The following is a 25780-nucleotide window of genomic DNA, read 5'->3' as shown; positions in this document are numbered from 1 at the left end:
TCACCACACCCATTATCAACATCACTGCTGTTGTCCTGAGCAACAGATCAGACATTCCAAATGTACCTCAAACAGTGCCCAAAGCTACGTGTGGGAAGTGAAATGGATAAAGTCAAAGCAATTATTCATTTGCTTAATTAGAAGTGGTTTCATGGATATTTTTACAAACCAGAGGCTCTGTCATGGTGGGTATCATTCAGAGGGTAATACCAGAGACAATATAATATGAATGAAAGAATTCTATGCTTGGGAATCCTACAAATACTTCAGGCATCTTGGTTCTTGTCTCATCTCAACCTGTTTAAGAAGTAGCTGTATCACTATGGGCCAGAAATTTAGCCTTTCTGGGGCCACAGTTTTCTCATATGACAAATGTAGAGGCTGGATAATTTTATTTCAAAGTCTCTTGTAACACCAAGATGTTATGCTTCTGTAATTTCTCTCACCCTCTAGAAATGTCTTACCTCCATGAGATTTCTATTGTCAGGTATTTTTGTGTTGCCCTTGGTACCTCTCATTCTCTATGATTTGTCAAGGATTTCCAATAGTGATTCCTAGGATCACAGTTACAATTCTTTCAGTATCTTGGGAGGTACTCATCACTGTCCAGTGATCTCTAGACTGAGACTCGCCAGATCTATGACCTGAGGACTTGGAAAAGACAGCATCTGCAGGCCCCCATCAGAGCTTCCTGTCTGTGTAGAGGATATAGCATTGTCTCACACATTTGACTCAGAGTATTATAAGGAAGGTGAAGATACAGCTCTCAGTAATGACTAGCTCTCTTGGGAAGCTGGGCCCATTTAAGGCAAGGGTGGGGCTGTTTCAAAAGCCTTGAGGCACTCCTTTAAAAGGCTAGGATTTCACACAGAAGTCTTACCTCATCACCCAGCTCTCTAGAGAAAAATCAGTGGATTGTTGCCTAGCTTCTTGGCTTCATGCCTTTCCAGCCTCCCCACATGGATCATCTCCCCATTTGAATGTAAAAGGTTTATCATTGTTTAGTCCATATTTTTTCTTGGTTTGTTGTCCAAACTGCCTCTATTCATTTGCCTTTTCCATCGTATTTTAAGCCATTTGAGGGCTAAAATTGTGTCATTTTCATCTTTATATCACTAGCACTAGCACTTTGTATTGTTCATCATAGATTCTTTAAACATCGTCATTCAATTGAGTCAAATTGAATTGAATCACAAAATCTCAAAGGTGGAAAGGATTATCTAGTTCAATACATACACCCCTCTCCCCCAAAAAAAGAATTTCCCCCTATTTAATAAATGCTTGAAGATCCAAGCAGCTAGGTGGTAATAGTGAATAGAGTGCTGAATCTGGGGTAAAAAACACCTGAGTTCAAATCCTACCTCAGATACTTTCTAGCTGTGTGACTCTGGACATAACATTTAACCTCTTGTTTAGCCGTTGTTGTTGTTAAAATTATGAGATAATTTCCCCTAACCTTCCCCCCTACCCCAATATATTCTTGCTCCCATTCTCTTTCTAGTTTTTTCCTAAGATCATCAAGACATAACAGAACCACTCCCAGACCTTGTCTAATTGGACACCCTCTTATGAATCCTAATAATGATAGTGTTCACAGGGGACACGTGTATCATCTCCCCATATTTGAATGTAAGTGGTTTATCATTGTTTAGTCCTTTATCACTATTCATTTATATTTACCTTTTTATGTTTCTCCACTCTTGTGTTTGAGTTTCAAAATTTCTCTGTAGCTAGGATCTTTTCATTAGGAATGCTTGGAAGTCCTCTATTTTATTAAAGATCTATTTTCACCTTGTGGTATTATATTAAGTTTTGCTGGGTAAGTCATTCTAGGTTGTAAGCCCATATCCTTTGCCTTAAGGCATGTCTCATTCAAAGTTCTCTGCTCCTTTATAATGGTGGCTTAAATCACATGTGATCCTTACTTAGTACTTCTTTCTTTCTGGCTGCTTGTGTTATTTTTTCTTTGACATGGAAACTTTAGCTGTTGGTATGATGTTCCTGGGAGTTTTCATTTTGGAGTTTCTTTCAGGAGATGACAGGTCAATTCTTTCTACTTCAGTCAGTCAGGCAATAAACATCTATTAAGGACCTATTATGTGCCAGGCACAGTGCTAAGCAATGGCAATATAAATATGAAAATAGAAAGATAGTGCCTGATCTCAAGGAATTTACAATGTAATGGGGGAAGACAACACAAGGTACCCAGTGCAGGCTGGAGAAGTCAGAGAAGTCCCAAAGTAATGCAGCTCAGTGAGAAATGGGAGAGATATTCTTAGTTGAACTCCCTTCTTATATTAATAAATATGCTATGCTAATAGTGTGTTCCCAAACATTTTTTACTGATAGAGACCACAGTAAAAAATTTGGAGGTGATGTGAAAAGTGCAGGAAACTATGCAAAGAAGCAGAACCAAGTGGATAATTGACAGTCTATTTACAACTTTAGAGGAAGAGTCAGCTGGTAAAATTTTATCCTTATAGAGAAATTAAGGCTACACATTTAATTCTTTCACGTAACTCATATAAAAATCCTTTAATGATCCCAATTGATCTTTCATATTCCTTAATTACACATATTTTAAAGCATATTAATTGCATAGTTAATTTCAACAAGAAGTTTTCACTGAATATGAGATATGAATGAATATGGACCAGAGGCTGCAGCCAAATGGGTGGTTCTTTGTTTTGTTTTGTTTTCTACAGGACTCATTCAATGAAAATAAGTAATGAATTTCATTGTAAAATAAAGGGAGAAAGAAATAAAAAAGGTTGTAGTAAGATTTTTTTTTTGTACGATTTCAAGACTTTATTGACTTTGACATTTCCACATGAGGGTATTCCCTTCCAATTATGCAAATTGCTTCCTCATTCACGTCATATGCCTCTATGTGACTTTTATCCACTCTCTTGCTCTCAATCCTCCTTAAGGGGGTTTGTCTTATGTCAACATTCTGAGGACCTTTCTTAGCAACAAAAAGATGCATTTGTTAAATATTATTAATTAATTAATGGTAACTTTTTCCTTCAGCAATTCAGTTTGGTCTCAACTCCACAGAATAACATACTTCCGCATTGGATATTTTCTGGTGCTCCTCACATAGACATCTATTTCTGTGTGTTTTTGTCCTCCATTAGATTGTAAGGCCCTTGAGGACAGGACTGTTTTCTTATTTATATCCTCAGTGCTTAGCACTGCCTCTTGCACATAGTTGGATCTTAATGTTTATGGAATTGAATTGAATTAAGTGTGTGCTCTGCATCAGGCACTGTGCCTTTTAAGCTCAGGGGATACAAAGGTTTCTTTAATGTCGTGTAGGATAACAGTGTACCATGCGGGCTGGCTGTTGGTTATCTGATTTGCTCCAGCGTTTGCTTTACCATCATATTTTCTGACATCCTTTATGCTGCCTCTCTTGCTCAGTTCTTGGTTGGTAATGTTTTTGTAGCTTATTCATGCCTATCAAGGCTTCTCTCTCCATTGCATTTTGGGTGGCATGCTTTTTATCAAATTATTTATTTGACGAACTAAGAAAGAAATAATATACTAGTGCTATTTGGACTCCTAAGGCATCCTTTATAGTCTTTTGCTTGCCTCTGCTAGTCTGCAGGAAAGAAAACTATTTACATTAATTCAATTTAAAGCACCTACTATTACCCACTATTGTGCCAGGCTCTAGACACTGGACAGAGACAAAAATGATAACTATCTCCATACTCTATTGGAACTTATATTGTACTTGGAAGAAGCAACATACATATATAAGTAAATACAAGATGGAACCTAGGAGTTTCCTCCAACAGGTGAAGGTGAGGAGCAAGAATTTTCCATGCATCTTTGGACATTGTGCAAAGACACAGAGACAAAATGTGGAATGTCACTATGTGCCAGGGAATGGTTTTGGTATAGAGGGAATAATAGAAGGATGAAAAGGCAGTTTGGATCCTAATTGTAAATGGCTTCAAATGTGCAACAGTCTTTATTATTTTATTCTAGAGGCTAAGAGGATCAGACATCCACTGAAGCTTTTTTTTCCTTTTTTTCAGACAGAAGTCATAGAGACTTCTCTGCGAGATGAAACATGATCAAACCTGTGTTTTAGGGAACTGTATGTGGGGAATGTATGGAGAGGGGAAAGTGATATCGGGTGCAGGGAGACAGATCAATGGAAAGGTTACTACAGTAATACTCCAGCTGTCTCATCCTACTGACAACTGACATTGCACAAGATGCAGTGAGATGGCCTTGAAACAAATTTTTTTTCTGCAAAGTGGTCCACATACACGAACAGAATGACTTTTACAATTTGTTATTGTTTGACAGTATTGATGTAAGGAAATACATATATAAATATAAAGTGGCATTTGTCATTCATCTTATAAGGGACTGAAGACAATCTTGTAAACAGCTGAGGGTCTTTTTTTTTTTTTTGCAAGGCAATTCGGGTTAAGTGATTTGCCCAGGATCACACAGCTAGTGAGTATTATGTGTCTGGTCTGAGACCGGATTTGAACTCAGGTCCTCCTGACTCAAGGGTCAATGCTCTATCCACTGCACAACCTAGCTGCCCCCACAGCTGAGGGTCTTGAGATAGAACTCCCCTCCCTCAATCCTAATTTGTATCAAAGAGTTGTATAGAGCATCTTATCTGAGCATCTATTCAGCACTGTTTGTGTTCTACTTAATTCCACATTTATGGCTGGAATTCAGATTCTAGAATTTGGCTGTGTTTATTGTCTCCTTTGAATCTTATTTCACAATTTTCCCTTCTTCCTTATTCTCACAGTCTGATACCAGTGCCTCCCAATAATATTTCTTCAATACTACTACTACTACTACTACTACTACTACTACTACTACTACTACTACTACTGCTACTACTGCTGCTGCTACTACTACTACTACTACTACTATTACTACTAGTAGTACTTTTTTTCTTCCTTCTTCTTTTTCCTCCTCCTTCTCCTTGTGAATTGTTTATTGTAGAAAGCTCCTATTAGTAAACTGCCTCTACTAATATCCAGGCAGTTTGCATTCAGCTCCAACACCATAGCCTTAGAGAGTTGCCTGGGGTATGCTGTTAAGTAACCTGAAGGATTCAAACAATTAGGCTTGGTTCAGGACTTTCCAGATTTTCTTCACTCCAAGAACAGCTATCTTGCCATCTCAATATGTATGTAACACATTAATGCCTCTCACTCCAATAATAATATTTTTAATGCAATACAAAATCTTTGAGAGTCAAATGCGATCTCACATCAATATCAATATGTTCCTTTCCCCTAAATGCCTGTGGAAAGCAACCCATTAAACACTTCATTCAGTGTGTGGGAGAATTCAATGTGTAAGCTTATGTGAGAATCCTCCTTAAAGGTATGTTTGAATCCTTTATGAAATGAAGGGAGAATAAAAATGAGGTCCTGCAGCTATTCTTCAATGTGATATTACTTTTAATATATAACCCGTGACTTTTTTTTCTGACAACAGTGTAAGTCAGAGGGAATAGAAACGACTCATCTTGTAGACAATTTTCTGGATGCAGAGGGTATACTGGAAAATATCAGTATAGAGACTGATATTATCTCCCAGGAAATGCCTACCCTTTCCTAAATCTTGTCACTGCAGATGAGAGCAGCCAATACCACTTCCTAAAGAAAGAGGGAAAAAAAACCAGTGATCAGAGTAAGTTCTTCTATGTGAGAGGATTCTCCATCTCCAAGAATGGAAAAAGCCTCCCAAAATCCATCTCTTCTTACCTCCCCACCCCGCCAGAGGTAGCATGATGTAATAGAAAAATACTATACCGAAAAAATCGGGAGAAGACTTGAGTTTAAATCTGAGCTCTAATATTAACTAGCATTTTGGTCTCTGGGCTTGAGAAACTTCATGAGAACAGTTTCTTTAAACAAGAAAATGTCTGAAGTTTTGTTTAAAAATATGAAACTATGAATTTATGATACTCTAGGGAGCTTATAAGAGTATGAATCTGAGCTCTGTCATGGGTTCTGGGCTTGAGGATCTTCTCAGGGACAATTTTCTCATTCATTCCTAAGGAGAAAAATGCCTAAAATTAAATTTTAATTTAATTAGCTACACATGGTAACTTTGATTTTATGATACTCTAGACCATAAGGGTATCATACATTTTATGATGCACACATATTTTATGGTATCCTAGAAAAGAAGGCTTAATGGAATCTTTATTTTGAAGTAGGAGACTGTTCATAACTCAACTCACACCAGCCCTTTAATTCACTTTAATTGACTTCCAAACACCATCATCTCCCCCAAAATTTAGAAAAAGCCAGAGATTTCACTGTCTCAAACTCTGAATCTCATTTTACCTTCCCTATCTCCCCCATCTCCAATAACCCAGTACAGTCTTTAGAGAATTAATAATAATACCTCATCCCCTTCGTCAATAGTCATATACCATTTATGTCATAGGTGGATCCTATAAAACAAACGGACAATGCAAAACTTAACACAATGATAGAATGAAAACCACATTACAGAACTATAGTCCTCTTCCAAGTCACATAATAAGAGGAATGGAGGAGAGAAGCTAGTTAAGCTCTTTTATACAGTACAAATAGAGTACAAAGGTTTGAATCTTCATATGGCATCACCTCCTGGATGTCATGGTCCTCTTCAAGAATGAAGGACAAACAATAGCAACAACAAATTTGAAGTTAGTGGAGTCTAAAATAATAAGACTCTCCTCTAGTTTTGTATTATAAACATATACAAATATTTCAAGTTGAGAAGACGATAGAATGTGAGATAGTTACCAAGTTTCCACACAAAGTCTCTTGAATGATTTTAAGAATTTCACATATTGCTTGTTTTTGCTGCAGACTTTCCCAAGTTCTTTTTTCTGACACTCTTTCTCTGTGATTGGAGAAGTCTTAAATTTTTTCTTAAGGTCAAACTGCTTTCCTGCAGAAAAGAAAGATTTTTCCAACTAGTACCCTGCAGCACCCAGTGCCTCCTTACCCCCTTTCTCCCTTCCCCCCTAAATTGCTATGATTATTTCTACCTTGGTCACCCTTTTTGTGTTTAGACATATAGAAAAGAGAATGTATTGTGGCAATGTGAGAAAAGATCTTTTCTTACTTTATATATTTTAAATCACTTTGCAATCATCACTTCTCTTCCCCCTCAAGAGTCATATTTGAAAGCTATATTTTGCCAGTATTTTGAACAAGAAAGTGAAGTGATCTAATAATGTCAACATTAATTTTGTTACTTGAGTTGATGGGGTTTTGAAAGGAGGTAGACTTGGGAGACAGAACAACTTATTTTAAAAAATCTAATGGAAAATATTTATATTTAATGCTGAAAGCCCAGGAGTCCCTTAAGTACTACCACTCTGAGACATATAAGGATTATGAGGGACTGAATATTAAGTAGCTCAATAATTCAGGCAGAAGGATCCAGACAGCACATTTCATTTCTGAGGTAATCCCTGCCGAGTTTAATGGATCATGTTTTCCCAAGGAAGATAGTTCCAAGTTTCTTCCAAGAAAGGGGGCCCAGGTAGAAAAGGAGCTTACTTCTTCAGGGCCCTAAGGAAGCTGAGAGGAGACACACTCAGCCTGCTGTGAACTTGAAAGCAAGGTGGATACATAAAGCTCACTGACAATTGGTTCCTCTTCACATGTCCTTTTCCCTGGGGTTCCATCCCATTACACAAAAAATGAAAGTAATCTGCCCATGGACAGTTTATGGAATGTCCACTGGGTGTCTCACAAAACCAATGTGCTAGGCTTACTAGAATCTGGAGAGACCAGGACACTCTCTTCACTATGTACACACAATGCAACGTATATTTTTGTCTTCCTCTCCTCTTTAGCAGGAAAGTTTACTCTATTCGCTATGGATTATTTTGTAAGGAAATATGAATATTACCATTGTGGTTGTTTTTTAAGAGGCCCTTTCTTGGAAAAGAACATTCAGTACTTTTATAGAGAAAATGGCCTTGGAGTCAGGAGAACCTGATTTCAAATCCAGCCTCAGATACTTAACTAGCTGTGTGACCCTGGGCAAGTCACTTAACCACAATTTCGAGGAGGAGAAGAAGAAGAAGAAGAAGAAGAAGAAGAAGAAGAAGAAGAAGAAGAAGAAGAAGAAGAAGAAGAAGAAGAAGAAGAAGAAGAAGAAGAAGAAGAGAAAATGGACTTTGAAAGAGAGGAGAGACCCAGGTTGGAGTCTTATCAAGAGGCATAAAATAACTACAAGAAAAGCCTATAGTGATGAGTTTTTCACCCATTTCTTCACCTATATCCAGGCTTCTCCCCTCTCTAAATGACCACTAGTCTGCTGCCAGATGGACCACACTACTTACTACCACTATTCTGTGTGCTCCAATCCAAGCCAGAGACAGGACACTTGGTGACTCCAGGGATGACACTGATACTTTTAGAGGTCCAGGTCAAGGATGCCTTGTTAAGGTGCTTGGAAGAATCTGTAGTTAAATTCCAGTAGTGAATGATCTGGATGGAATAAATTATTTGCTCTGTTCTGTCCTTAAGTTTCTTTGAGAAATTTTCCACCATCACTTTGAGGCTTCTGTGGGAATGAGGGGGTAATATATACAGAATGAGCATGAGGGAAAATGATTTTTTAAAGCTTGATAATATTCTCTTCTTTTAAAAATTATCAGCATATCTTTAATGTTCAATGCCAAAAAACCAGACCCAACAAACCTAAATTTCTCCTTTTGTTCAGTCCACCCTGGGGGCTTTTCTTCCTTTTTATCCTCACAATTTCACTGAAAATACCTTAATTTCCTTCTCTCCTTCTCTGTGTGTCTCATTCTCTCTCTCTCTCAACTAGGACTTTTAAAAGCCTTTTTTGCTTCCTTATGATACAATAAAAACCCTTTGTGGTCACCTTTTAGCATGGAAGCTACATTGTATGTCCTCACATTTCCAAGTGACCCATGACTCTATATATATGTATACATGGGTGTGCATACCTATATAAATTTATGCACACACACACATATATACACACATATACCTATATTCATATATATGTGTATTTACAATCTATGAGTCTTAGTGAATATTAAGGGTATAGATTGGAAGTCTGACTATCTATCTATCTTTTCTAGTTATTTGTAGAAATTTGGAGTGGGGAGACTAGGGCATGGAAGTGCAGGGGTTAGAGGGTTGGAGGCCTACATTACTCACGGTAAGTAGCACTGAGCAGCAGCCAGCAGAGATTGTTGGTGCAAGAGAGTAGCTATGCAGGGGTGGAAGTGGTTTTTGATATATACCAGAGAAGGGGCCAAGTCTTCCTCCTTTTCTGAATTATGATCACAGGAAAATGTACCTGGAGAAAGAAGGGAAAGAAAGTCAGATTATGGGATCAGAAGAAGCACATTCTCTACTCTTAGTTTTTCCCATACATTTTGGTTACTGGCATTCTAGTCATCTTGGTTTCTCTGCCTTATTGTTGCCCTTCACTGGTTATCAATCCAAAAGAAGCAGAAAATAGTCCCTTACATCCCCCCCCCACATGTGTGTGTGTGTGTGTGTGTGTGTGTGTGTGTATAAAATGTATGTGTGTTTGTGTGTTCACACATTTTCAGAAATGTAGGGGCTAGGGAACTGGGAGAGACGGACTACTGGCTTCTAGGACTGGAAAAAAAGCAGAGGTCTTGAGTTTCATTTTGCTGTGAATAAGAATAGGATTTCTGCAGATAATAATGGGTTCCATGTTAATAACCTGAACGTTGGGGAGAAGCATTTTTTCCAGGATAGGAATAAGCTTCAAAAGGACATGGATAGTGGTTTGTGTGGAAGTTAACAAAAAGGTGGGAGGCATCCATCATGACCCGTAACTATCTCAGATTCTCCTTATACCTCTTCCATATCTTACCATGTACACTTCTACTCCTCCTAACCCAGATATTTCGTGATAAAGGTGGGAACCCACAGATACTTACCTGAAAAGAGAGCAAAAAGGAGAATGTAGGGGGAAGAAAATGGTAGATACCCATCTCTGCTCATAACTGTCTCTATACTCTCTTTGTACTTCTCCACCTTTTACTATATATACCCTTGCTCCTCTAAACCCAAATAGTTTTTGACAAGATGGGAACCTTTAGACACTCAAGACACTGACCCACAAGGAGAGCAAAGGGAAGAATGAACTTCATGGTCGTGTTAAGATTCTGCCCTACAGATGAGACTGGGGAGTTCAGGAGAGCATGGATCCTAGTCTCTCCATGTCCCTTTCAGTGGTAGTGGGTCAAAGAAGTTGGGTGGTATTGGGAAGAACTTTTTAGTGGAATAAGAGCCTGAGCTGTATATCCAGGGCTCAGAGTAGACTGTTCCAGAGGCAATTTGTCTACACCTTGCCCCTAGGGAACTGTGGTCCCTCTTCTCTCCCCACTACCCTTCCTCCTAACCATACGGATTATTTGTATCATACATTGGACCCTCCCCCTTTATGACACTGGACCCTCCCATCCCTGTTAACATAACTGCACCATACACATCATTAACCTTGTTGTCCTCAGCAATGAGACAGTTATGTTTCCTAATGGCGTGTCTGATAGCGACATGCAGGAAATGCATCTCTTAACAATTCAGCTAGGGTACATGTGGGAATTGGGATACATCCAAGTCAAGTCAGATAGTGACTTTGGACACTAAAAGTAAAATGCACATTTGACAACAGAGGATTTGTTGTGGTAGGGTGACAATAAGAAGATGGCGTATGTCAGAGGCAGTGTAAATGTGGCTGGAATAGCCGTGGATTTGGGAATCAGGAGATCTTGGCTCTTTCCCCAGTCCTTCTAAAAAGTATGATTTTCAACAAAATGATTAGATTTGCTGGATCTCAATTTTTTTCAGCTGTAAAATTTAAGGTCTGAGCTATAGGATCTCAAAGTCTGATATATAGCTCCAAAGTTATATGATTTTATGGTTTTTTTACATAGGAACTTCCAATAATACATTATTGCATTGCTTTTCATGTCTCTGCTGTTTTCCATGATTTGTTTATTTCTTTTTGGGAGAGAAGCAGATTTTAAATGGTCTTTTTAAAATGCGAAACATTAGCCAGAAGAAGTAAAATGTACAGGCTATACCTGATAAAAGCTCTTATAAAACACCCATCAAAATGTTGTAAAGTATTTAAAGGTTCTATTTTCTTTTAGATTAATATGTGATACTATTTCCACAACAACATTGTGCCAGCTGCTCTAGTCAGTGCCTTCAGAGATTGTTGCTATTGTCTAGCCATGATAGGTCTTTCTAGTTACAGCTAATGTGTCAGATTTATGAGCATAGAAGATCTAATTCTTAGTCTTACTTTACTTTATTCATCACACATACCTGTGTGAAGTGTGCACATAATCTGGCATAGACTGGGAGTGACTACATGTTGTTAGATTACAATCATTCTATTGGGTCCAGATGTTTAAGTTCCAATTCTAAAATGACTTATTTTGTCAAAATTTTGGCAAAAGTTTGGTTCCATGGCCAGAAAATATAGCAGATGTTTTATTATGAGATTGTTCGTAATTTATTTCTTGAAATATATCTAATTATTTCTTCTCATAGATGTTATTAGGTCTACAAGGAACCTTGGAAGCTATGTAATCTAACCTTTGGTTTTATGAAGGAAGTTGAGGACCACAGATTTAGAAGTAGAAGGAACCTTAGAAATCATATACTCTAACTGCATTATGTTACAGATAAGGAAACTAAGGCCCAGAAAGAAGGAGACTTGTCTAAGAGCAATAGCTAATTTATGGCAGAGTCATCATTAGAACCCAGATCTTTAGGCTCCTGGTCATTTCATCTTCCCCCATATCATTCAAGCTGTTCCTCTCTGTTTCTTTAAAAATGGATTCGAGGCATAAGAATTCCTATAGCAGATAGAATGAATTCCTATAACAAGTGAATGAATTCCATGGAGCCAGTGGAATTTTCCTATAATCCTTTTCTGACTATCTCACCTTTTCCTAGCTATTCTACTCCTCACTCTCTCTGCATCTCTCTTTCTCTCTCTCTCTCTCTTTGTCTCTCTCTCTCTCTCTGTTTTTGTGAGGCAATTGGGGTTAAATGACTTGCCCAGAATCACACAGCTAGTGTTATGTGTCTGAGGCTGGATTTGAACTCAGGTCCTCCTAACTCCAGGGCCGATGCTCTATCCACTGCACCACCTAGCTGCCCCAAAATTTGACTGTCAAATACAAGACTCAAGAGAAATATAAAAAGAAAAACAGGAAAGAGAAATCGTAAGGGATTCAATAAGGTTAAACTGTTTATGTTCCTACATAAGAAAATGATACTTGTAACTCCTAAAAGCTTTCTTGTTATTAGGGCAGTTAGAAGTATTATACATAGACAGAAAAGCACAGGTGTGAATTCAATATGATGAGATGATTATCTAAAAAAAAGAAATTAAGGTGTGAGAAAGAAGAATGCACTGGGAAAAGGGGAAAGGGAGAGGCAGAATAGGGTAAATTATCTGACATGAAAGAAGCCTGAAAGGGATTTTACAGTGGAAGAGAAGATGGGGAAAGGAGAGAGGGAAGTGTATGAACTTTACTCTCATTGGAATTGGCTCAAAAAGGAAATAACATACATGCTTAGCTGGGTATAGAAATCTATCTTACCATACAGGAAAGTAGGAGGAGAAAGGGATAAGAGAAGGGGAAAGGGGGCTGATAGAAAGGAAGGCAGATTGGGAGAGGTAAAAGTCAGAAGCAAAACACTTTTGAGAATGAACAGGGTGAAAGGAAAGAGAGAGAGTAGGATGAACAGGGAAAATAGTATGGAGGGAAATACAAAATTGGAAATCACTACTGTGGGAAAAAAATTTACAATAACTTTCCCTGATAAGGACCTCATTTTTCAAATATATAGAAAACAGAGTCAAATTTATAGAAATAAAAGCCATTCCTCAATAGATAAATGGTCAAAGAATATGAACAGGTAGTTTCTAGAAAAAGAATCAATGCTATCTATAGTCACATGAAAAAATGTTCCAAATCACTATTGATTGGAGAAATGCAAATTAAAACAACTCTGAGCCACTACCACACACCAATCAAATTGGTTAATACGACAGAAAAGGAAAATGACAAATATTGGAGGGAATATGGGAAAATTAAAACACTAATGCACTGTTGGTGAAGTTGTATACTGATTCAACCATTCTGGAGAGCAATTTGGAACCTTACCCAAAGGGCTGTAAAACCATGCATATACCCTTTGACCAAGCAATACTAGATCTATATCCTAAAAATATTTTTTTTTAAAAAAGGAAAAAAGACTTATATGTACAAAAATATTTATAGCAGCTCTTTTAGTGGTAGCAAAGAATTGGAAATTGAGGGGATATTCATTGATTGGGGAATGGCTGAACAAGTTGTGCTATATGATTGTGATGGAATACCATGTGCTATAAGAAATGACTAGCAGGATGCTCTCAGAAAAACCTGGAAAGACTTAGATGAACCAATACAAAGTGAAATGAGCAGAACCAGGAGAATATTGTACAGAGTAACAGCAGCATTGTATGATGATCTACTGTGAATTGCTTAGCTATTCTCAGCAATGCAAAAATCCAAGATAATTCTGAAGGACTTATGATGAAAGGTGCTGTCCATCTCTAGGGAAAGAACTGGTGGAGCCATGCAGATCAAAGATACTTTTTCTTTATTTTTATTGGGTTTTTTTTAGTCTGTTTTCTTTCTTAGCATGACTTACATGGAAATGTGTTTTGCCTGATTACACATGTATAACCTATGTCAAATTGCTTGCCTTCTCAATGTGGGGAGAAGGGGAGAGAAACAGAGAATCTGGAACTCAAAATTTGAAAAAAGAATGTTAAAATTGTTTTTACATGTAATTAGGGGGAAAATAAAATATTAAAGAAAAAAGAAAAAAAACCCAGCAGAATAATATTAAGATGATGTATATAGCTTTTCACAACTGTAGTCTACACTACTATATTTCATCTTTAGTCCTTTGAAGTCAAGATTATTTGTTAAATTAATCTAAGTTTTTTATGTCTGTAGCTTTCCTTTTTCATTGTTGTGGTCATTCTGATCTTTGAACTTAATGAACCCAGAAAAGAAACCCCTATAGCAGATAAGGAAGTCAGTCAACTTGTGTTTATTAAATAAACTCTTACTATATGTCATGCTGTGCTAAGTGCTGAGAATGCCCAGAAAGGTAAAATGCCCTGAAGGGATATCTGTTCCAATGGGAGACACAATATCTAAATTGTAAGGTATATACAAGATATGTTATTATAAGAAACTGTTAGGCACAAGATATATGCATAGGAAATGGAAGCCAATCTGAGAGGGAAAGATATTAGTATATAAAGGAACAAGAAAAGACCTCCTTCAAAAGAAAAGAAGTGGTAGATGGTGACTCAATGCTGAAGATACTGAAACGGTTATTTGTCAATGTGACATAAACAGTATGAAAGGTCTAGTGTGTTCTGGATGCTCACTTTATATCCTCATGGATATAATGGGAAGCATCCTGAGATGTGTCCAGTCTCATGACCACTGCAGACCCCAGCAGGGTGGAGCAGTTTTCAAGCCTAGTATGACATTGAGAGAGCAAATGAACAGAATGAGTGAAATTATCCTTGTCAGACCACAGCATCAGTACTGTGTTCAGTTCTGGGCATCACAATGCTGTTGACAAGCTGGAGTGTGTCCAAAAGAAGGAAGTTAGGAGGATGAACTTACCAAAGATCATGCCATACAAGGACAGGTTGAAGGAGTTAGCATGAAACATGCTAAGTCCTCCAAAGAGACTTTTAATATCACATGAGTACTAATGTAGCACCCAGGCTATTATTCCTTACTCTGTATTATGAACTTCCCTTTTTTCATTCATATTTCTTCTGGATGATCTCATTTTTGCTTTTTCTTGCATATAAAACCACATTGGTAACATACTATAGCTTATTTTATAAGCATCATGAACCTTTCCATTGACCTTTGGGTCACTGCCAATTCTGATTCTTTGGAGACTGTGGTTTTCCATGATTCCTAGCTATACAATATCACTAGTGTTAGAATTTTGTTTCAGGTGACAGATTGGGATTGTTAAAAGTACTGGGCTATCTGAGAGGTCAAAGGTAATAATAACATGTAACAAACCCAATCAGATCTTAAGATCAGATCTTGATGTTATTTCCCAATGATGAGTTTACTGGGGACATGCTGGAGAAGTTAAAGAAGTTCAAAACCACAATGAGTGCAGCTGAGTAGGAAATGAGGAGATGTCTGAACAAAGAAACCATGAGCAATGGTGATCAGATTAATGCACAGTTTTGCAAGGCTCATTTAAATGAATGTATTTGCCCAATGTCATGGAAACAAGGCAGATTTCAAACTCAAAGGCAGAATCCTGAATGGTCGGACCAAGAATGTTCTCCACCTGGGAAGATAAATATTTTGCAGGTGCCTCTACCTTTGAGTGGTAGCCACATATCTGCCCAGCAGAGAGAACAAGGACCCAACCAGCTGACGACTGGAATAATGCTGCACCCTGCATGCAGCATTTACTATGTGCCAGGCACTACACTAAGCACTTTACAATTATCTCATTTGATCCTCACAACCACCCAGAGAGGTTGGTGCTATTATTATCCCCATCTTACAGATGAGGAAACTGAGGATAAATGACTTGCCCAGTCATCCAGCTAGCAATGTCTGTGGCTGGATTTGAACTCAGGTCTTCCTGACTCCAGGCCCAATGTTCTATCCACTACCCAGCTGCACCTCTGTTATTTTGTTTTTCAGTTGTGTCTGACTCTCCATGACTCCATTGGGGATTTTCTTGGCAAAGATACTAGACTGGTTTATCATTTCCTTCTCCAGCTTATTTTACAGATGAGGAACTAAAGCAAATAGGATTAAGTGACTTGCCCAGGGTCACACAGCTAGTAGGTGTCTGAGGCCAGATTTCAATTCAAGATAAGTCTTCCTAATTCTAAGCCCAGTGTTCTATCTGCTGTGCCACCTAGCTGCCCTCTCTATACACAGGCCTGTTATCCACTGACAAATCAATAAATTCTTCATTTCATTGTCTTATTTCAGGACCACATCTTGAATGCCTGGCTCCTGAAGCATCTGTCATCCAGGATCCACACGGAGAAGGAAGAAGGGAAGAATCTGAGGACCAGCTATGCTGCTGGTTGGGTGAACACTCAGTGCCTGGCTGTTTCCCTTCCTTCCCCCTCCCCGCTTTGTGTCAGCTGATAGTATCAGTGATGCAGCTTTCTACACCGATCAAAATGCAGGCATCCCCTTTGTGGAGAAGGCTGTCCTGTCTGTCAAAAAGCCTGAAGCATTTAGAAAAGCTAATTAAAACCACCAAGGATGAAGATGAGATTTATAAATTCCACTTGTCAATTCTGAGAGACTTGTGAGACCTCTGATGTCATGAAAAAAAAAAGAGAGACTGGTTTGATGGATTTTAAGAAATGTATGAAAATCTTTAACGTCATGTTACTCCTTCCCCAAATTTTCATATAAATGAGAGATTTGCAGGTTTGGCATTAATAATACAGTTAATGTTGAAGACTGGCTTGCCGTAATACATGTCAAAAGTATTATGATGGGTCGGATTATGAAACAAAGGCAAGTTCACAAATTAAAAAAAAAAAGAAGTGCTGGGCGATTTCTCCAAAGCAATCCAGCTACTCTCTTTAGGAGCTAGCTAAGCTTGTCTTCCATCTGCAGCGTTGTATGTCTGCCCATTACATATACACACATATGCATAGGAATAGATGTAGGTATACATTCATGTATGTATGTGCATATACATAAATGTGCGTATCCTGCTTGGACTCAAAATGGAAGAGAAGCTTCCTACAGGTGATGAAGTTGTCCAGATGCTCTTGTTTGTAGAAAACATTGTACTGATTACATAAAGTCTCAGAGGATGATAGAACCTGCTACCCATGAGACTTCTTACCTTTCAAAAGAGTTAGGGTTTATAATCCATACAGGAAACACCAAGTGAGTGAAAGACACTTGTCAGACCATGATGTGCAGATGGGTGGACAGTTTACTGAGTAAGTCTATCAGTGTGTGTGTATTCAAGATATGGTCTTGAAATAAGAGAATGAAATGAAGAATTTATTGATTTGTCAGTGGATAACAGGACTGTATATAGAGAGGACAGCTAGGTGGCACTAGTGGGTGGAATACTGGGCTTAGAATTACGAAAACATATCTTGAATTGAAATCTGGCCTCAGACACCTACTAGCTGCGTGACCCTGGGCAAGTCACTTAATCCTATTTGCCTTAGTTCCTCTTCTGTAAAATGAGCTGGAGAAGGAAATGATAAACCACTCCAGTATCTTTGCCAAGAAAATCCCCCATGGAGTCATGGAGAAGTCAGACACAACTGAAAAACAAAACAGATGGTGCGGCCAGGTAGTGTAGTGGATAGAACACTGGAGCTGGAGTCAGGAAGACCTGAGTTCAAATCCAGCCACAGACATTACTGGCTAGATGACTGGGCAAGTCGCTTATCCTCAGTTTCCTCATCTGTAAGATGGGGATAATAATAACACCAACCTCTCTGGGTGGTTGTAAGGATCAAAGGTGATAACAATTGTAAAGTGCTTAGCATATTGCCTGACACATAGTAAGCACTATGTAAGTGTTAGCTATTATCATCATTATTTAATACACACAGTACACACATGCACATACATGTGGCATGTCTGTGCATGTGTACATATATGTGGTTGCATAATATACACACGTGAATAAATAGAAATATAAACATATACATCCTGATAGACTTATTTTACTCTTTGCTTAATGTTGGTACTCAGATGATTACTGCCTGTTTGGAATGCCTGGCCCAAACTGCCATTAACCATAGATGTCCCATCACATGCATCTGGAATTTAACGAGAACTTTCTCCCAAGAACTGTGAACTTAACCACCACCTTACTGCTGGTGATTCATGTGGAAGTGAAAGATAACTTGAGAAGAAACCTAGAACATACAGCTAGAGATTAGGGGCAAGAAACTGAAACCTTAGGGATGATGGTGGAGTTTTTTCTTTTTCTTTTTTAAATCTCAGATGCCAGCTAAAGGTAGGAGATTCAGATAAGAAAGGCATATTAGGGGATTTAGGGGATAGTATCTGAAAATAGATTGTAATTATGTCACTTAACCAGAGATGGTAATAATATATCAGCTTTGTTGTTCAATTGTTTCAGTTGTGTTCAACTCTTCATGACCCTAATGGGGTTTTCTTGGCAAAGATGCTAGAGTAGTTTACCATTTTCTTCTCCAGCTCATTTCACAGATGAGGAAACAGGAAAACAGGATTAAGTGACTTGCCCAGGGTCACACAGCTGTAAGTGTCTGAGACTAGATTTGAATTCATGAAGATAGGTCTTCCTGATTCCAGGCCCAGCACTCTATCCACTAACTTCCCAATATATTGACTTAGGGTCTTGAAAATCTGTTAAGGCTTCACACTAAATAGGGAGAAAATTGTCTACATCTATTCGCCTAGCCAATACTGTAGAGAAAAGCAGCTACAACACAGGAAGAATGTGTTTAAAGAGAACCGGAGATTCATGGGAACTGGGAGCAAAAACCAAGGCAAACTAGAGATCCTAATGTAAGGAGACGAATTTGACCCCCAAGGTATCACTCAGATTTGGTAGGGTAAGACCTATGACTGAAATATGGTTCTGGAAGAGTATGCTTTATTATATACCTTATTTTACATATGTAAAATAAGAGTATACCATTATTAGAAGGGTAGATAAAGGGAGTGGACAGGAGCACAATTTAAAAAAATTAACTTCACAAGTTCAGGATGGGGGATCTTGCTTAGTTAGATGGCAGTTTGTTTAAAGAAGATCTGGGGTCTTAGGTGGACTGTGATCTCAGTGTAGGGAGATATGTCTCACAAGAAAGCTAACACAAATTTAGATTGCTTGTACAAGGTCTACAGCATCAAGGCATAAGGAGCTGTGCTCTTCCCTGGTCAGACCACGTATCTGGAGTATATGTTTACTTTCCAGCATGCCATTTTAGGAAGGACACTGAAAAGACCAATAAGGTAGGTGGTGCAGTGGATAGAGCTCTGGGTCTGGAGTCTGCGTTCAAATGAAGCCTCAGACATTTACTGCCCTGTGACACACGCACACAGACACACACGCCCCATATATATATATACACATATAAAAAATGCATATATATAGTATGTATATATGTGTATGTATATGTATATGTGTGTATATATATATATGTGTGTGTATTTATATATGTATATAATGCCCCAGTTCACCCTGGGGCAAGGTCATTTAGTTTCTGCGTGTTTTATTTGTAAAATGGGGACAATTGCACTTAACCTCCCCCCCACCCCAGATTGTTATGAAGATAAAATATCTATGAAGTTCTTTGCAAACCTTAAAGTGCTAAATTATGATTATTATTTAAATGAAGGTAAGAGAAAGATGCCTTCTGTTCATGTCATATGATGATTAACTGAAGGAGCTGGAGATGTTTGGCTTGGAGAAAACAAAACTTGGAGGCAGGGGTGGGCTGGGGATGGACACACATTATCGCTGTCTGTAAGCATTCGATAAACTAACCTAAGACAATATCTAATAACTTCTGTGTGACCCCAAAGGGCAGAACTAGGAGCAGCCAGTGGCAGCTGCAGAGACTTAGGTTTGCTGTCAGGAAAAACAAGCAGTTAGCCACAAATGGCATGGGCTGCTTTAGTAAGTACTGGGCTGCTCTTCACTGGTCACATAGTCATAGAGCTAGGTAGAACTGGAAGGGACCTCAGTGGTACATAGTCCAACTCTCCCATTTTACAGATGAATAAATCAAAACCTAGGGCAGATTATGGTGATTTGTCCAAGATCGCTTATGTAGTAAGCATCAAAGTTAAGATCTGAGCTCATGTTCTGTGACTCCAGATTAGGCAGCTAGGTGGCATAGTGGATGAAGCACTGGGCCTGAAGTCAAGAAGACTCATCTTCATGAGTTCAAATCCAGCCTCAGACACTAGCTGTGTGACTCTCGGTGAATCACTTAACAACAAAAATTCTCTAGATCCAGTGTTCTTGGTACTGTCTCATATGGATGTCTTTCTCACCCTGACATTCTGTGATTTTGTGAGTTAAAGAAGGCTACTTCCCTGAGGTCATAGTCATAGGAGGGAACACCTCATCTTGAAATGGCAGTGAGAAGAAACTTCTTCTATGTATTTGTTTTTATTTTTTTTAATTGCCCCAGGGTGAAGGTGCCAGGGCATCTACCATAACCATTGGCCTGTGGTATGAGTCTCTTATTTAAGGGAATGTACAGAGAGAAGAACAGAGCCAAGTAAAGAAGAGTCACATATATAGATGTAGTCAGAGGTGTCTCTATTGGGTTCCCGTTCTGAGGTCCAAGACAGGGTTGGGAAGAAGTCCAGCATGCCACAGGGTGAGGGAGCCAGTTTGTGACTGGTGGTCAGAGATCAGAGGCAATGGGCTTCAATTTTCATAGATAACATCTTGGATCCAAGGGGCACAGTAGTAAATCTTGGTATAGATGCCCACATCACCATTCAGGACATACCCACAAACCCAAGATAGGATCTCAATGAGCTTCCTTCCAAGGATGGCTGCAGCTGCAGAGATTTCCTGCTAAGAAGAGAGCAGAGTCAGAACTTCCTTATGCTCCACTGTGCCACCCCCTCCACTCATCTCCAACTGTTCCCCAGATGGTAGGCATGCTTTGTCTCCCTCCCCCCTCAGTAGGGGTGCTCAGGGCATCAGGCATCTAGGGAGCTCCTTCCCTGGCTAGTTTTCTGCCTTGCTGTAAGGGAAACTGAGGAGGATAGATCCTCCCTAGCCCCCTGTGTAACCATCTCATGACCTAACAGTGTAACTGCCTCATGACCCGATATAAAGATAGATGGGAGTGATCATGCATGGCTGGAGGTGACCATGGAGATGAAACATTAAGTAACAAACCAAGCTATGTTACCTGGGAAAGCAATTTATGTCAAGTAACATTATTCTTGAGAAAGGTGTGTCACTGTCCAAGGAACTGATCACTCCTTGCAGACTTACACAACAAACAGGTATTTGGGGCTCTGGTCAAGGCCTAACTTTTGTTAGAGATGTGTGTGGGCCTGGACATGAGCTCACCAAAGATACATACACAAAACAAAATATCAAGATTGTCTTTCTCTGGTTTACACAGATATAAAAGGGGTCATTTGGAAAGGGATTTTTGGAGACTTTGATGTCAGAGATAGGGACGCTGAATCTCTGTTGTGTTCAGAAGCGGATCGCGTGCATGACCTCTGTTGAGTTGGAGTGGGATGTCGCTCTGTTGGCCTCCCTGACCAGACTTCTTGGCTGTTCTCCAGTCTCTCAGTCTATTAGGTATTTGAGCTCGCCTGGTCAGTGAATGTGTATCCTTTCTTTTCTTATTCCCCCTTTTCTTTATTTTGATTATTACTTATTATGTTGAATGTTTTTCTTATCTTTATGTGTGTGTTTTGCCTTAATCATTATTAATCACTATAAAACAAATGTGATTATTTGTTAAGATTATACTGAGTACATGTCATTATATCTTGAGATACGAACCTAAATTGAATCTGCACAGTAAGTAATTCTTTCAATTTTTGCTCAGACCAATTTTCTGTCTTATTTTTGCTATATTTCTTTCCATCCATGGCCAGGAATATTTCAGAATCAGCAGAGAGATTTGGGTGAATCTCTGAGCCTCACACATCTATAGATAATTCTTTTCTCCTACCTACTTAGTATACCCAAACTCTTTATTTAGCATTTGGGGTGGGGAGGGGGATGAGGAATGTTAGGATTACAGTTAGAAGTCAGGGGCTGAATCAACAGGACAAACATATGAAGAGGGGGAGACAGAGGCAGAATTAGACATGAGAATAGCATTGCACGTCTGGTCAGGGACAGAAGAGTTGCAAATGAGATCTGGTAGGAGAGAATTATTTGACAGGGGAATGATGGATTTCCTGCAGTCCCATGCAGAATACATTCTTCATGGTCTTCCCGGGGAAGATATAGAGACACTGCCCAAGAGGAACAGGAGAATGTTTCACATTCTGGAGAATGTCTTCTGAGCACAAAAGAAGGCGTATTTATTTGCTCCTTCAATTATTCTATTCCTCCTCTTTGCTACTTTATGTCTCCTTAGCTTTTTTTCTAGTACTGTACTTTGGGGAGAAAAACCAGGACAGAAGGGAGCCTAGAGTGGGGAAACAATAACCTCATGGAAAAGCAAACTGAGTCTCTTTCTCTCTCTCTCTCTCTCTCTCTCTCTCTCTCCTCTCTCTCTCTCTCTCTCTCTCTGTCTCCATATATACATACATCCCCCCACATATATATATATATATGTATACATATATATACATATATATATATGTATACATATATATATATCTACATATGGTGTGTGTGTGTGTGTGTGTGTGTGTGTATGTGCACATATGTTGAGATAGAAAAGGGTAGAGCTAATAGGGTGGGGAAACAGGGCCAAGGTATGTGGCCTTGTCATTCACTGCCTGGCCTATTAGGCATATTGTAATGGAGTGCCTTACTTGGAGTCAGGAAGACCTGAGTTCAAATCCTACCTTATCTGCTTATTAGTCGTGTGACCCTGGGCAAACCAACCTCTTTTTTGCCTCATCTGAAAAATGAAGATAATAATATCACCTAGAGGACAGCTAGGTGGCACAGTGGATAAAGCGCCAGGCCTAGTGTCAGGAAAACTCATCTTCTTGAGTTCAAACCTGGCCTCAGACACTTACTAGCTGTGTGACCCTGGGCAAGTCACTTAATCTAGTTTGCCTTAGTTTCTTCATCTGAAAAATTAGAACTAATAATAGTACTTAGGTAATGCAGTGAGATAGAGTGCTGAGCCTGGAGTCATGTAGACTCATCTTCCTGAGTTCAAATCTGACCTCAGATACTTACTAGCTGTGTGACCCTGGGCAAGTCATTTAATTCTGTTTGCTTTGGTTTCCTTATCTGTAAAATGAACTGGAAAAGGAAATGGCAAACCACTCCAGTATCTTTGCCAAGAAAACCCCAAATGGGGTCATGAAGAGTCACCTAGCTTATAGGAGTCTTGTGAGGATGAAATGAGATAATATATGTAAAGTGCTATATAAATGTTATTACCACCACACCACGACTTACAAGGCTTGCTCATGTTCTAGTCCCAACTGGAGGCAGTGCAGAGGCCATCTGCCTTGTGACCATCAAGGGGTAGATATATGAAAGAGCTTGGGAGCGTGATGGAGAAAGCCAGTTTGATCAATACAATGTCATGTTCAGATGAGATGACTGTGAATTTTTTTGTGAGGGTTGACTTTCTCCTAGGGTACCACCTCAGGTTCCTCTTAGCTGGACTGGATATCCTTGCTTATGATCATTTGCTGGTATCTGGAAGAAGAGACAGGTAATGGGGGATCCTTGACCCCTAGTACCCCAATATTCCATTCATTACCTTATATTTAGAGCCTTCTTGAGCATCCATCTCAATGTCCCTGCCCCCTCTATACAATTGCATCCTCTGGGAGTTCTGAGTCCTGAATATCGCAGGAGAAAATTATCCTTCCTGGGACATCTCTACGGGAGATGTCCCACTTCTTTCCCACCCCTTCTAATGAATTTTCTAGCGATGATGTATCCCACAAACAAATCCACTCATGCCCCCATCTTTTCACTTTTACCACCCTCTAAGAAGTTACAGTAACTCAGAAATGGCCTCTGTCTCCAAACCCGTAATTTTTTTCTTTGTTCCTCTTTAGCAAACCCGGAAAGCCTCTTTGATGTTGCTCAGATTTGGAGAGAACCCAGTCAAAGTATGTGTCTCCCAAGACCTGGTTGGTCTCGAGTTCCAATGACTCACGGTAAGAAGCAGTGAGCAGCAGTCAACATCCACTGTAGGTGAATGAGGGTCCCCACACAGGACTGGGAGTTGGATCTCAGATAGATGGGAAAAGGCACTGTGGTATTATCAGTATAGGATAGCTGAACAACTAGAAGGAGAAACACATTTCAGAACCCAGCTGGAAAAGAATTATTCATAATGGTTATAGACATTCAAAACCCCAGCATATTCCATACTCTTTTGACTTTCCTCCTGTTCCTGGACCCTTCTCACCATTATGCCCCTTTTCTGAGCTCTTTGCACTCTCCTTAGAGTTAGAGAAATTCATTTCTTAATTCTTTATTTTTCCCTGGCCTAGCCTCTCCACCTACTACCCTTACCCCAAATAATAATAATAATAATAATATCCAGTTGCTCAGTCAATAAATACTTAATAAGCACCTACTATGTGCCAGGCACTGTACTAAACATCTGAGGATACAAAGACAGCTCTTGCCCTCAAGGAGCTCATTTTTATATATCACTTTCAGGTTTGCAAAAATTCTGCATGTATCAGATACTCATTTGATCCTCACAATGGTTCTGTGAAGGAGGTGTTATTATTACTTTCATTTTATAAATGAAGACATTGTGGCTCAGAGAGAATGTGATTTGCCCAGGGTTGTTCAACTCGGCGTCTGAGGCAAGATTCAAACTAAATACTCCTGATTCCAACGAATCCAGCATTCTATCCCCTGTGCTGTTTAGCTGCCCAATTAACCCTTATCCCTCCTGAAAGGTACATACGGGAACCCAGCAAGGCGCTCACCAGGCACTGTCAGAAGATGGATATAAAGGAGGTACCACATAGTGAGAACCAGATCGTGTCCCACTGATGAGACCAAAAGAGTGTGCTAGCAGGCTTGAACTTAACTGCGTGCTTAGGGACTTCCAGCAGCAGGAGGGAGATGGGTGGACAATGAGGCTGGAAAAGCCCCGGGTTGCTGTAACTCTTTATAGACTTATGACGCTGATTCTAATTAGGGCATCTATCTGTGATGTTAGCAGCGCTGGCAGAGGAGCGGAAACAGAGAGATATGTTTCTGGTCGGAAAAACTTTTCTGATCAGGGAGATGAATGCCAGAGAGAAGTTTTTTCCTCCTTCCCCCCAAAATAGAAGTCCTCAAAAAAGAGCTCGTGGATCTCCCTGTGTTGCCATCTTCCCTCATCCCTGCTCTTCCCGCTAATGTCTCAACCCTCCCCACCGAGTAACATCCCTTACTTCTGGATAACACTGACTCCTCCCCTCTGTGTGACCTCAGAACCTCATCACTCCTTTGGCAAGGTGTTTAGGCAAAGTCGTGGCCATTTATGCTTCCTTCTTATAGGTCAATGCATTCAATATGGAAAAGACCTGGGCCTTAAATTAAACCACAGGGCAGGTCACTTAATTTTTCCGAGCTTTAGTTGCTTATCAGTAAAATGGTGATAATAATACCTCACAAGGCTGTTATCTGGCTTAAAATAATCCTTTAAGGGCTCTAAACATGTCAGTTTTTATTTTTTATAAATTTGGTTTGGCATCAGTAAGTTTAGTCTAATTCCTATTCTGTTTCCTCAGCTGTTGGCTGAATAGTCTTAAACTCATGGTCAGCTATTTTATTGATCTCCTAGCCATCCCCATTTTAAAAACCTTCATCATTGATGTCAAGCCACTCTTTCCTTGCTGTTTCTGCTGACATAATCACACTGTTTATGGAATATTCTATTAAAGTGTTATTTAACATCTAGAAAATGAGACAGTGACGTCTAGAGGAAGTGAGGTGGCCCAGTAGATTGGACACTGGGTCTGGAGTCAGGAAGACCTGAGTTCAAATCCAGC

At 39.3% G+C, this 25780-nt stretch overlaps 1 protein-coding gene and 2 long non-coding RNA genes across 5 annotated transcripts; 1 reads left to right on the top strand and 2 right to left on the bottom strand.

Annotated features, from left to right (window-relative positions):
- Nucleotides 1-61: 61 nt before the first annotated feature.
- Nucleotides 62-16646, top strand: LOC110216268 (uncharacterized). The gene is made up of 3 exons (XR_002326719.2): nt 62-185; nt 1502-1629; nt 16094-16646. It is a non-coding gene; the product is annotated as an uncharacterized LOC110216268 (long non-coding RNA).
- On the bottom strand, nt 5494-14783 carry LOC144456764 (putative inactive serine protease 37). The gene is given in 7 exon segments (XM_078152294.1): nt 5494-5599; nt 5601-5648; nt 6792-6934; nt 7640-7710; nt 8348-8571; nt 9198-9339; nt 14735-14783. Coding segments are annotated over 7 exon segments (783 nt in total).
- A 3638-nt stretch (nt 16647-20284) lies between the features above and the next one.
- Nucleotides 20285-25195, bottom strand: LOC110216119 (uncharacterized). Of its 3 annotated transcripts, none has more exons than XR_013482929.1 (4): nt 24728-25195; nt 23938-24097; nt 23223-23468; nt 20285-20678 (listed from the first exon to the last, which is right to left on the bottom strand). It is a non-coding gene; the product is annotated as an uncharacterized LOC110216119 (long non-coding RNA). The 3 variants fall into 3 exon arrangements; XR_002326700.2 differs by having other exon boundaries at nt 23938-24067; nt 24728-25194; XR_002326701.2 differs by having other exon boundaries at nt 20285-20675; nt 23938-24067; nt 24728-25194.
- Nucleotides 25196-25780: the final 585 nt, after the last annotated feature.

This window comes from Phascolarctos cinereus, unplaced genomic scaffold (assembly GCF_003287225.1).
Source record: "Phascolarctos cinereus isolate Bilbo 61053 unplaced genomic scaffold, phaCin_HiC Scaffold_1;HRSCAF=81, whole genome shotgun sequence".
NCBI classification, from domain to species: domain Eukaryota; kingdom Metazoa; phylum Chordata; class Mammalia; order Diprotodontia; family Phascolarctidae; genus Phascolarctos; species Phascolarctos cinereus.
The sequence above is the reverse complement of the archived record's forward strand: the minus strand, read 5'-3'. Positions and strand labels throughout refer to the sequence as shown.